Genomic DNA, 13967 nt, shown 5'->3' with positions numbered 1-13967 from the left:
ATGGGTGAAGCGGCTACAGGTACAGTGTATGACCGCACATTAATGCTCCTTCTCAGAGGTTTCTTTCCTGTCACTACCAGTTCATTTTTGGGAATGCAATGGTCATAGAAGCCTTTCGAAGGTCTACACGGCTAAACAAGTCTTAACATGGATTGTCTTTTCTCTCTCTCTTTTGGTTTATATATCTGGTCTATATTCTTCTGCAATTAATAGGAAAAAATAACTACTTAATTTTTAAATGAATCAACTGACCAAGTGTCCTTTAATGATGTTACAAGGAGTAAACAACCAAACAACTTAAAAACTCTCTAACATGGACATTTTCCAAAAGGAGAATTAGAAAAATAAGGGCATTTAATTCATTCTAAAAATACAAGTGCAATATCATACCATACACATTTCTGAAAGAACTCTTATTAAAAAAGCATATATGGTGTTTTACCATCCTGTTAGATTAACCATAATTAAATACATAGACTTAAGAAGAATTGCACTGTATCTACTTTGCCAAATTTGATACTCATAGTGTGGCAATATGATAAAAAAAAAAAAGCAAGTAAGAAATCAGAATCTAGCTACTGGAAAAAAAACAGCAAGAGGGAGCCTGAGGATATAACATATCCTAAAGCTGGTCTATAGACCAGATGGGAAAACTTGTTCTCTAATCTAATGACTTTCTTTTAATCATAAGCAGACAGTAGTTTCCTTATTACCCAGGGTTTTAGAAATACATTATTCTTGAGAGTACTTCCTAGGATTTCTTTTACTCATTTAAGACCACATCTTTGTATTTAATTTGTCCTCAGTTATCCCTGCAGGGCACATCCCTCTAATTATTCCCATCTAAAGTGACAGGAAAATGGAATGACACTCCTTGGAAAACAGACACCCTCTGGTTGTCCTTTCTCAGTGCTCCCTTGGGTACAGTCTGTCACTGCAGTCACTCTGTCACGGACCGTGAGCTGTCCTTGGGGGGCAAGGACTAAGACTTTTTTACCTTTGACTCTCCAGTGCCTATACATCACTGGCATGAACTATACACACAGTAAAAATCCAAATACACAAATGGAAAATAACTCCCAATATACAATGTTTACAGTACATCAAGCACTCTTATAGCACCTTTTATGTATTAACTTATTCAGACCTCACAATCCTATGAATCAGGTACTATTATTATCCCCAATTACATATAAGAAAACTGAAGTGCGAAAGCAAAGCAAGGTAATCCAGAGCCAGGAGCCAAGTCTCTGTACCCTGGCTCTGGAGTTTAACATCATTGTCACCACACTCCCCTCCATGGTGCCCACGTGAACACAAGAATGTCCACCCCAAGAAGAGCACGGGTACGCTGCACTCCCATCTCTAAACATTTCTGGGTTTCTGTCAGATGGAGCTATATATACTATGTGGCCCCTTGGGAGACTTTAAAAAGGGAAATAACTGGACACAGGCACACAAACGCAGAAGAAAGGCATCCCCAACCTTAACAATTGCTGTGTTTGTAAGGCTGTTTCTCAAATACCTGTGGGGATTTGTGAGAGCGCCAGCTGTACTGGTGACTGCAGAGACTGGCCAGCAGGATATTTTCATCAGTATCCACCTGGCCAAACCGCAGTGTCTCCTGTGTGTCATTACAGATCACAAAATGGCTGAAGACCAACTCCTCTACCTCAGGGCATTTGTTCTGAAAGAAAAAGAATACAAAAGCCAACGTGCATCAGATTAATTGCAAGATGTTTGGCAGCTGTCTGCCCAGTGGCGATTGTTACAACACAGAAATACTAAAAGATCTGTTGTCATTAGCTCTGGTATACAAACTATTCTATACTTCCAGGATAAGCACCAAAAAATACCTTAAAGAGATCTTAAATGTTCCAAGAATATGTTTTGATTTATATTCCTGCAAAATAAATCATACACACAGAAGAGGAAAAGGAACAATGAAATCCCTCAAACGTTTAATGTTTTAAAATGAATTAACATGCTACAAAGAATGCTGTACTGGGTAGTGCACGTTTTTGAGCATAGTACAGAGGCTAGAATTACCATGTTCCCGGCCTTCTAAACTTGACAATCAAGACCAATTACCAAAGCCACAGTTTGTACCCTACAGAAAGTAAGGATCACTTAGGTAATACACCCCCAGCTCCCTTAAGGGGGAGGGTGGTGTGTGTGTGTGTCTGTGTCTGTGTAAATCTGCTCAGGGAGAGATGTAAATAAAACCATAACTTTCCCTCTATTGTTAACAGGCTGAACTCACAAAACAGATCAATTTCAGAGTCTGTGTAAGCCAAGCTGCAGTTTTCAAGAGAGAAAATGTTAGTTGAAAAACAGTTGCTGGTGTCTATTTCAACTAATAATCAATCAGCAAATGTCTTTCATTAATCTACTGAGGCTCAGCAAATTAGTAATACGCTCCTAATGTGTGGCTACCTCCTTCTCCACTGGTTGCTGTTACATCAAAGCACTGGCTGAGTCATAGAGCATTTCTGTGTTTACTCTTTTTATCACCCTGACTAGGTTATGGCTGAAAAACAATCAACATACCTTTGGTAAACAGAACAGTTAAATAAATGGCTAACTTGAGAATGCAAGAAAAAAATCTTAATTAGCCAAAGACTTTTCAGATAACGGGAGGTAATATGTCACTGATAGGGCTTCCCTGTGGCTCAGATGGTAAAGAATCTTCCTGCAATGCAAGAGACCTGGGTTTGATCCCTGGGCCAGCTTCTCCAATTGGCCTCTATTTCCTGGTTGTGGCTCTAAGTAATGTAACAAAGCCACAGTCCATCATTTGGCATTTTACTAAGGGGAGGGAGAGTAAAAAAGGGCTATATCATTGTGAGCATAGAGATTTAAGTGACTTTGTGGCCTGAAGCCTAGGAGTCTATGGATGAATGTACTGGAATCCAGCCTGGACCAAGACCTGATCTATAACCTTATGAGAACAGTTATCCTGGGAGGTACAAGCCCCTCCTAATCAACCAGAAGGCCCCCCAAGTGCACAGGCTGAGCTCCATGGCTGCAGTGAGTGAAGAAGCCTTGAAATATCTCCTTCTTCTAGAGATATCCTTGAGGGACTTCTAAGCGCTCCCTCTATCATCTGTCTATTCTCACCAACCCTCTCTGTTCTCATGGAGTGGAACCTTGCCTGACAACCACACTAATCATAAAGTGTCTCTGGGTAAGTGAGACTGAAGCAGTTATAACCAATAATTACCTGCTGTCTACCATACTCCTTTTTGCCGTGGCTTTTAATCATGAGCTGTGATTTCAAAACTGGACTGCCCACGGGTTTCAGGCATTCCGCCTGGTCCGCCCCCTGCTGCATCTTGAACCACTCTCCTCTAGACCCCAGCTCCACCAGCCCTTTTCAGCTCCTCCAACACCACAGCCCTCCTCTCAATTCATCCAACACGTCAAACTCCTTCCTGCTTCAGTGCCATTCTTTTGCTTGGACCTCTTTTCCTCCTTGTTCAACTAACTTGTTCCGACTCAGTTTTTCAGGTTTCTGTCTTCAGGTCATGCTCTCAGAGTAAGCAGCCTCCTGAGATCCTCCCAGATCACCTTAGGTCCACCTATTTTATGCTTACACAACATTGTGTATTTTGCCTTAACCGCACTGATCCCTGTGCTGTGCTTAGTCATTCAGTTGTGTCTGACTCTTTGTGACCCTATGGACTGTAGCCTGACAGTCTCCTCAGTCCTTGGGATTCTCCAGGCAAGAATACTGGAGTGGGTTGCCATGCCCTCCTCTAGGGGATCTTCCTGATTCAGGTATTGAACCCAGGTCTCCAGGACTGCAGCCGGAGTCTTTACTGTCTGAGCCACCAGGACTGAGTAATTACTTGCGTGATTTTAGGTCACTGTTGTCTCCATCATTAGACTCTACGCTGCATAAGGGCAGGATCCAGTTTGGTGTTATTTACAACTTCATCTCCTGTTCTCTGTATCATGTGTGACACATAAGTACTCAACAAACACTTATGAAACAAATAAGTGAGTAAATTTAAAATTATAAATGTAATACAGGTACCAGTAGAAAGAAAATACAGGAAGCACTGATTTTCTTTTTATAAAAAGTCTCTAATTTTAGACTCAGAGATAACTGCTGTTAACATTCTGGAGAATTTTTTTCCCGCAATTTTTCACTTCTGAGTGTCCTGCTTGTTCCCATTCTTATCTATCCTATCCAGTCCTATTTTATGTATCTTTTTTAAATAGTGAAAATACACAGCTTTACTGATGAAACTCAAGAATTGAAAGACCAACTGGATTCCCTTCCCCAGAAAAGGGGTGCTAAGAGGATGCTAAGGAAATGGTTATATGTAAAACAGACCAATCCTATCTTATATAGCTTATATATTTAAAGGTTTGTAGACCTTTAATTAAACTGGAGTCACAGTGTATAATTAGTTTTGATGAGATTTTTCCATTTAGCATTATATAATCAACATAAACTGCTCTCCTTTTAAACATTTTTTTATCCTTTAGTTCCAAGAGTACAAACATGAAGAAAGGGGTATGATTCCAATGTCCCACTTAAAATAGTCAACCTGAGACTGAAATTCAATTTTCTTAATGAATTGGGATCAATCTTCTGGTTAGACAAAGGTTAAGTTACCAGATGGGGACCGAGTAGGAAAAAAATAGTCATATTACTTTCCTCATCTCTAAAAACTGACCTTTAATAAATGATGAAGGTTTTAGGAAAAAATGTAAATGAAAGAACACAAGGGGGTTGTTTACATTTTTCTAAAGAATATTCAAAGTCCTGAGAGAACTGTTTCTCTACTGCTCCTTCATCTGTGGGGTTCATTATAACTGTAATAAGTTTAAGCATTTCTTGGAATGTTTAAATTCTAGTGTATTATAAAAAATTGGTACATATTGTATATGACATCATATAAAAGCAAAACCTCAGAATGCTTTTGTAATTAAAAGATGGCTTATTTACATTTAAGATTTGTGCTCGAGTGTTAGGCATTTAAAGAGGGATATCCTTATGGTCTAAGATAAGACACATGAGCATAATCTTAACTTTTAAATAAAAATCTCCTTTACAATGTTATTTGGTCCAAATGTGGGAATGTGACATAGAAATATAAAGCAAACTGCAAGTGGCATTTTGGGTTCTTAATCTGGTTTCACAAAACATTAATCATTCACAAAAGAGAAAAAAAAATCTACAGCCAGAGAAATCAGACACTGATGAAGGCTTCTGTTAATCTTGAACTTGTGACCTAAAGGTGAAAGGTCAAATTGTTTCATGCTTCAACTGTCTGGTCCATCCACACTGGATACAAATGACTTGTCTCCGATACAAATCTCATAAAGTATGTGGAGAACTCAAATAACATATCCTGCTTATTAAATTCACATTTCTCATTGGCAATAATTACACTGTATATGAGCATTATATACACAATAAAATCCAAGCTTGGGAAGCTAAGCTTCCCCTCTAAAGGGGATAAACCACATTCAGAACATCTTAGAAACAATGAACTTAATAACCCCTCTATAAGACCATTTCAAAGTCAAATGTCCTATAATTTCAAAGTAGTGAATTTTGTATTTACTTTACAATACACAGGGCTAGATGCCTACCACATTAAAACTTGGTGGCAAGTACCTTTGACATGGGAGGAAACAAGAAAATTACAGCAACAATTACAGAAGTATATCCTCTTGTGGCTCATGTTAACATTGCCAAATCCCTGTATAAATCAGAACCAACTATTCATAGAATGTACCTGTCAGCAATATGCTACGTGACATATGGCTCTACTTAATCAAATATACAATTCCATTTTTAAAAAAACTCAGAATATTCCTTCAAGGCACTGTGTTAGCCAGTCAGTCATTCACACTCTGATGTGGTTTAAAACATTTAAATATTTATGCACCATGTTTTATTTATATGTATAGCTGTGTCTAAGAGAATATTTTTACCCTGGGAGGAAACTGATATTTCTGAGGGCCATTTTGCAGTAGTTGCTACACATGAGTCCTTTTATAATGGTCCTGATACCAAGACAAAAATACCCTGGGTTTAAATGTTCTATCAATGACTCCTGTATTCTCTAGGTTTGTTTTTTATTAAATGCATTGTTCAAAATATGACAAAAAACAGAAATTGGAGCCATGGAGGTTTTTTTCACATCGCTATTCGAACCAGCTGCAAAGATTTAGATCACACTAGCTCTTATTTTACGCATGTCCTCTGCAACAAGAAAACCATGGAATGCCCTTAAAAAAGAATTTTAAAATATGAAACAGATGTGTTATCTTCTTTCCCTTTGCTATTGTAGTGCCATGTTAGGTAATTAATTCCTTAGTCTTGTATAGGTCTTCATGCATATAAAGGAAAGAGTTTATTCCCATAAAAATTCTTAAGTTAGAGAACTCAGCCTCCCCCCAACCCCACTGTCCCATCCCCACATGAGGTCAGGGTGGAGTGAAGGACCATTTCTCTTGGGGAGTTAGTCTGCACAAATGCATGTAACATACAAAATGTGGGGAAATGTCTCAGCTTAAATAACAACATGGGCTTTATGAAAATGCAATATTATACTGAAAATCAGTAAGGGAAGCAGAAATGATTTGTTATGAAATCACTGAGCAGACTATGATCCAAATTTTTGTGAAATTATATTCATGATAGTGAACGCGGGCAGATTCCCCATTTTAAAGATGTCATTCAAAACAGACTTATATTCTATCTCTTTTCTAATATGGCTAATTTCTGACAAAAGATAAAACTAAAAAATTACTCATCAAGAGTCTTTAGCTGGTTAAAAAATCTAATACTGAGTGCTTCTTTAGTGAATCAAAATGGCAGAATAATAATGGGAGAAAGGCTGAGATTATACCATGTTCACATATTTCCTCTTGCTGCCTTTTTGGTTTGAAAGATGAAGTGCTTTTATCAGAAAGGCTCACACAGGTTCTTCATTTCTGCAATGGCTGCTTAGACAATTTGATACATACCAAGTTGAAGCTTTGGCAAACTAAAGCCATAATACTTGGAAAAAATTTCTGGGAATATGTTACTTTCCACACAGATGTGGTACATTAGTCACAAAAATGTGGGCATGATCTCTGATGCATGTGTAGAGAACCCATATTCTCCAAAGGTTTGAAAAATAACATGTATCACTTTGCCAAAACAGAAGAGGCCCCAAATATAATGATGCCCGTCAGATTCTTCATTCTCTCACATTTTTGTTTGTGCTTAATTTGTTATTAGAAGTGATAACACAGAGTGTCTAATAAAAGATCACACAAGGACAAACTGTAAACTGTTCTAGAATGTGCATACCTGTTGCCAAGCTTGTATTGCAGTGTTGAGAGAATGAACTACATGTTGCCCAAAGTTTACAAATATAGAGTCAATGATGATGGAGCAATCAATCAGCTTTTCTACTGCACTGCTGGAAACTGCAGTCTGTCCAAAGATGCTGAAGGGTTTCACCAAGCTTTGCAATGTCACATTTCTGCACTCTAGAAGTTTACAGTCTGCTTGAGCTGAGAACTGGATCTCCTGACAGACAGAACTATTGTTCCACTGTCGAAGATACATGTGTGGTTCTTTGAAGGAAATAATCATGTATTCTAGTTCAGATGGCACATTTTTATCAGAAATAAATGGCTGTAGGTATTTTGGTGGAGCTGTTGAGAAAAACAAGAAATACAGCAGTTGAGATGAGCCAACACTTTATGGAAATATAGAGATGACATTTAAATTACTCACTTCTTGATTATTGAATGCAATAGTTGCTGGTTAATAAATTCAAACATTCTCTTGAAGATAATACAACATTTGAATTACCATTTGGTATTTGTAAACAACACTTTTGTTCAAAAAGACAAAACAAAAAAAAAATTAAAAAAAAAAAAAGGAAAAACAAACCAAGAAAAATAAAGTAACAAACAAAACTGACAAAAAACTGTTTTGTTCAAACAGCAGGTCTCTTTCCAAAGGTTACATTTGCAGATAAAAAGAAAATGAAAAGGAGGTAAATATTTAAGGCTTGTTTCACAGAAGTGCTCTGTATCTACCCACCAAATCTGAAAACCAAAAACATGACCCAGAATTAGAAAATACAGGTTAAGCTCCATTTTTGCTGAAAAGGCAAGATGCTTAACAGCAGCTGTGTTTAGTTTTAATCTGATTTTTGTTCCTTTTTCCATTACATGTAGGTTGAAAACCTAATACCAGAATCAAAGTGTATTAAGTAGAAAAGAGTTGGTACACATTTTTAGGAATAATTATTCATGAACATGAGCAAATTTGTAAAAGGTCACTTTTGATATGTGGAAAAACTTACTCTTCTATCTTATAAACTTGTAAAAATGCTAGTCCTTTAAAATATTGGAGAATTTGTCCATTTTTGGTGGGAGGTATTTATACTTTTCGAGATAAAGTAATATCAAGTACTTTTGGAAACTATTTGCCATTAATGTAATGGCTCAGAATATAAAACAAAAACAGATGTGCTTCTTTCAAAAAATTCATAATTGGAGTAATAGTAAAACCTGCAATTTTTGTAACTTCCTTGAAAATTCTCATTAGGAAGTGCACTAAATCATGGCAATTCAATATAACTGGTAATCTATATAATAGGTACATGAGATGGTTCAAACGTAAGGGGGACAATTATTACATGAAATAAAAAACTTCAGAATAACTTTGCTGGTGCTCATTGTTGAAGGAAATAAATGCTGCTTCTAAAAATGTCCTCCTTCCCCATGTGAGTGGTGGTCATTTGGGAAGGAGTTTCGTGTAGGGACAAAACAGTAAGTATTAAGTGGATGTTATTCTGATGCTAAAATAAAGAGTACCTGTGCCAAGCTGATCAAGGTGATGACAAAGATGGAACTCCAGGTGAGCAAACTGGAGGGAAATGCAAAGAGATGGGACAAACCACGGGGTAAAACAGGAGTCAACTCTGGTACAGGCAGCCAGGGCTGTTGGAGTTACAAGTTGGTCACAAGTGCTTTGAGAACCAGATTCACTTGCAGAGCTGTGGAAAATAATTAATAAAAGTTCAGTAACCTAAATTTTCCAACATCATATAAATGAAACATCTTTCTATAAGGGTTTTGAAAGCTAGCTCCCATAATCCTATAGTCAGTATATTATCAAATTTTCCATATTTGTTTACATAAATGAGCTTCTTTTAAAAATTAAGTTCTTGTTGATTATTCTCTGAGCTATTAGCAGAAAAGTTTCATAGGATTACTGAGACCCCAGGCCATATTGACCTCCAACTCAATTTTCTTCCATCCACATTTCACATGACTTATGGACAACTTGTACTCATATTAAAGACCAACACAATTCAGAGTATGACTCTGCTGTTCAAAAGACCAATGTTTTCAGCATCATAAATCTTCTGTTTTACTTCTCCAGATTGTCCATATCCATATTCCCATATAAGTTAGTCAATACTATTTATTGAATACCCACTGAATACTGTACTAGGTGCCATAAAAGTTATGACCATGTTCAGAAGAACCAAGGTCTCATGGACGATAATATTGCATGTATATTGAGTATACACATACTCAATATATGTATTGGGTCCTCTCTTTATTTGTCCATCCCCTTAACATATTTTATACCAGAAAAATTCGATTAAAATAAATAGTGAAGGCATCTGTAGGAGGGAATAAATTTTTTCAAAGTGGCTGCTCGTGCGCATGGGAAACATGCAACCTCGTTACCTCACCTCAGTTTGCCCGTTGAAACGTGGAGCTGGGCACTGGGAGATGTCAGGGCGCATTCTGGTAATTGCGGCTCACTGAACAAATGCAGCCCTAGTCCCTCACTGTCTTCCACCCTCTTCTTGCCAAATCTGAAATTTGCTTATAGTTGTGGTGGAGCCTGGCTCTCACATCCATGAGGAGCTTAGAGAAGAAGCACTGGCTTATAGTATCCTTGGGAGAGCTATGACCAGAAAAACTAAAGAAATAAATCCTAGGTTTTCAATGAAGTCACAGTCTAACTGGTGGTATAAAATATATACATATTTACAAACAGTATAAAATGGAACCACCATCAAGGAGTAGGAAAGTTGGAAGTGCGGCCAGAGCAGAGAGACCCAAGAGGAACTCAGAATGGCGTGGGGTGGATCACGTGGAGTTCTCAAGAGTGTGAATCTTCAGGTGGGTTTTGAAAGAAGTGGTGAAAAGAAAGCTAGGGTTAGTGAGTGTTTAACTTCAAGGAGTTTACAGTGTGGTGGTATTTACTGCAATCTTATGACTCTGTGTGCAAAAATCCATTGCATACAAAGAAAACACAACTCTGGGCCAATATGTTTCTGATGAAATGTTATGCATGAAAATGCAGCTAGGTATATACTCTTAACACTTCTATAAATGGACATACTAATCCAAACAGCTTTTTAGGAATTTATTTGTGGAGTTATAAATAAAGATCTCATTTAAAATAAACAACAAGACCCCACTGTATATAGCACAGGGAACTGTGTTCAATATCTTGTAATAGCCTATAACAGAAAAGAATATGAAAACATATATATAATACACATTATACATATGTAACTGACTCACTTTCCTATATACCAGAAACTAACATAACATTGTAAATCAACCACTTCACTTAAAAAAAAAAACCACAGGTAAAAAAGATCTCATTGGCAAGGTAAAATTAAAATTTATATTTATTCAAAAAGGCCAAACTGTATTAGATGTATTAATACATGTGTTTTACACTTACGAACTCTCTCCCTTAAGAAGTTATTAAAAATAGGGTATAGTGTTAGTCAAAATATTATTAAAAATCCAGGTGAGAGTACTTTGAGATCAGTTCTAAAACTCTAAGCACACAATTTGAGGTGTTTATCTGAAGAACTTTTTTTGCCAACTGCCATTTTTGACACTCTTGATATTTTCCAAAATTTACTTTTCTCTCTCTTGAGAGTAGCAAATACTGTAACAAGTTGAAAAAGTTGCTAAGGTATCAAAATCTTTATTTATAACAAATTGATTGACTTTTTACTTTTCCTAAATTAAATGTACAAATCAATGGTTAAAAAATATTTTTTGGTCTTATAGCAATTCCTAACATATATATTCAAGCAGTCAGTACTCTTTCAATCTTGAAATCCTATCTAAAATGTTACTAGATTAATCTATATTTAAAAACTTGAGTTATAACAAAATTAAAATGTCTTAAACATAAAATTAATATGGCACATGCAATATGAATATGCTTTATATTTTGAATCAATAAATTTAAAGTTTTTTGATATTCACCTTAATTTAATCATCACTATACACTATAAAGGGCTTCCCAGGTGGCGCTAGTGGTAAAGAACATGCCTGCCAATGCAAGAGACATAAGAGATGTGGGTTTGATCCTGCGTCAGGGTCAGGAATATCCCCTGGAGATCCAGGGTCAGGAAGATCCCTTGGAGAAGGAAATGGCAACCCACTCCAGTATTCTTGCCTGGAGAATCCCCATGGACAGAGAAGCCTGGTGGGCTGCAGTCCATAGGGTCACACAGAATCAGACATGACTGAAGCGACTTAGCACACATGAACGCACATACACTATGAAAGTAGCATCTGTATGTTTACCTCTTAAATAAGGATTAAAAATATCTATGTATAATAGAGCTAAACAGTCAAAGATGAGAACAATGACGGTGCGAGGGACACTTATAGCAGCTTCATTTCCTTAATTAAGTACGATGGACTTTGATCTGATCCAGATATCAAAAGGAAAAACATAACTTATGAGATGTGTAATAATCAGAAATAGAAAAGCAAAAATGGCTCTAAGGAGCAAAACCTCTCAAATAGTAATACACAGAACTCAAGATTCAATAGTTCAAATAATCAATAAGTTCCTAATGGAAATTCTAATTTTTAAAACAAAGGAAATATTCTAAAAAGCAGAAAGTATGGCAGGAGTTTTACATATCCACACCTTCATTTTAGCCAAAGAAACTTATAGGCTGTCCTAGGTGATCCATAGACGGGAATCAATTCCTTTAAACAAGGAGTGTTTTAGTAAGTCTGGATCTTGATTGATCCATAGACACTGCAGGGACCCAAGCATAATCCTTAAAAATTCACTCCTGGATGTCACTCCAGGTATCCAACAACAATAGCTCTGTAGGTATCCAACAACGATCTGACCTGACTGGAAAAGCCTTGAGCTTTTCTCTGGATCCCTCTGTGGTAATAAGGGTTTTATAATACAGCATAGAGATTAAGCAGAGAATGACTGATGTAAGAAAACCTAGATGAAAATGCTTGAACTGCTACACTTATACTGTGAAAGTGAAAGTGTCAGTTGCTCAGTCTTGTAGGACTCTTTGTGACCTCATGGGCTGTAGCTCACCAGGCTCTTCTGTCCATGTAATTCTCCAGGCAAGAATACTGGAGTGGGTTGTCATTCCTTTCTCCAGGGATCTTCCCAACCCAGGGATTGAACCTGGGTCTCCCACATTGCAGGCAGATTCTTTACCATCTGAGTCACCAGGGAAGCCCCACCACTTATATTGTAATTGTGGGCAAATAATTTCACCTTGCTAAATCTCAGTTTTCTTATCTGTAAAGTGAGTATAGTAATTGTACCTGCTTTTTGAGTATTAAAGGAAGTACTACATAGAAATTGCTTGGTATAAGGTCTATTACTCTATAATAGAAAAAAAAAAAAAAACCTATCCCTCTTTTCCTGATTGGCAAACAGGGTACCATACTGGCTACTTAGTTTAATGTTAATTGATGGTGATTACCCTCAGTTCCCAAGTGAAAGTGAAAGTTGCTCAGTCCTGTCCAACTCGTTATGACCCTATGGACTATATAGTCCACGGAACTCTCCAGGCCAGAATACTGGAGTGGGTAGCCATTCCTTTCTCCAGCGGATCTTACCAAACCAGGGAATGAACCCAGGTCTCCTGCATTGCAGGCGGATTCTCTACAGCTGAGCCATGAGGGAAGCCCAAGAATACTGGAGTGGGTAGCCTACCCTTTCTCGAGAGAACTCATAATATCATGCTGTCATTTATCCCAGTGCAGCACGGTTTCTCAACACTGGTTCACCTAAACTCTCTCCTGCCGACTGCAAAAACACTGCCCTGTCCATTCTGGGAGAGCACCGAATGGATGAGAGAAGACAAGGGATAATGTGTGTGCCTGCTACGCCATGTTCTCTCTACTCCTTGGAACTGTCTTTTTGGGGGAGAATGTCTTAATTCAGACCCCAAATAAGAAATACACTTCTGTTGTAACCTCATACACACATAAAATGGGAGGGGGGATTACTCAAAATATGATACTGATTTTTTAATTTGTGGTAAAACATACATAATGTGAAATTCACTGTTTTAACCATTTAACAGCTTACAGTTCAGTGGCATTAAGTATGTTTACATTGTTGTGCAATTATCAACAGCACCCATCTTCAGAATTTTTTCATCTTCCCAAACCGATTGTCTATACAACATGGATGGAACTAGAGGTTATCATATTAAGTGAAAGAAGTCAGACAAATACTGTATGATATTGCTTATATGTGGAATCTGAAAAAGTGATATAAATGAATTTAACTTACAAAACAGAAACAGACTCACAGAAATAGAAAACAAACTTAGGGTTACCAAAGGAGATAGTGGGGGGAGTGTCATGAGAAAGGGACAAATTAGGAGTTTGGGATTAGCTTATACGAACTACTATATATAAAATAGATAAACAAGGACCTACTGTACAGCACAGAGAACTAATCAATAGCTTGTTACCAACTATGATGGAAAAGAATCTGAAAAAGAATGTATCTGAAGCATTTGGCTGTACATCTGAAACTGATAGAACACTATGAATTAACTATACTTCAGTTTTTAAGAAATGGTTAAAAAATTTCAGCTGCAACCTGCTATGTTGATTCCATGACCCACTAATGGATTAAAACTACATATGTAGTTTTAAAA

General features: G+C 37.1%; 1 protein-coding gene across 9 annotated transcripts in view; it reads right to left on the bottom strand.

Annotated features, from left to right (window-relative positions):
- VPS13B (vacuolar protein sorting 13 homolog B) overlaps positions 1-13967 on the bottom strand; it is a 752042-nt gene that overhangs the window by 85466 nt on the left and 652609 nt on the right. For all 9 annotated transcript variants that reach the window (XM_081503358.1, XM_081503363.1, XM_081503357.1 and 6 more), the window contains 3 exons: positions 8848-9029; positions 7325-7674; positions 1526-1687 (listed from right to left, as the gene is read on the bottom strand). In XM_081503358.1, coding sequence (XP_081359484.1) covers positions 1526-1687; positions 7325-7674; positions 8848-9029 — 694 coding nt within the window. The remainder of the gene's footprint in view (positions 1-1525; positions 1688-7324; positions 7675-8847; positions 9030-13967) is intronic.

The sequence above is a fragment of the Giraffa tippelskirchi genome, chromosome 6 (assembly GCF_054371585.1).
Source record: "Giraffa tippelskirchi isolate mGirTip1 chromosome 6, T2T-mGirTip1v1.2.pri, whole genome shotgun sequence".
Classification (NCBI taxonomy): Eukaryota; Metazoa; Chordata; class Mammalia; order Artiodactyla; family Giraffidae; genus Giraffa; species Giraffa tippelskirchi.
Note: the sequence above shows the minus strand (reverse complement) of the source record. Positions and strands in the feature narration are given on the sequence as shown.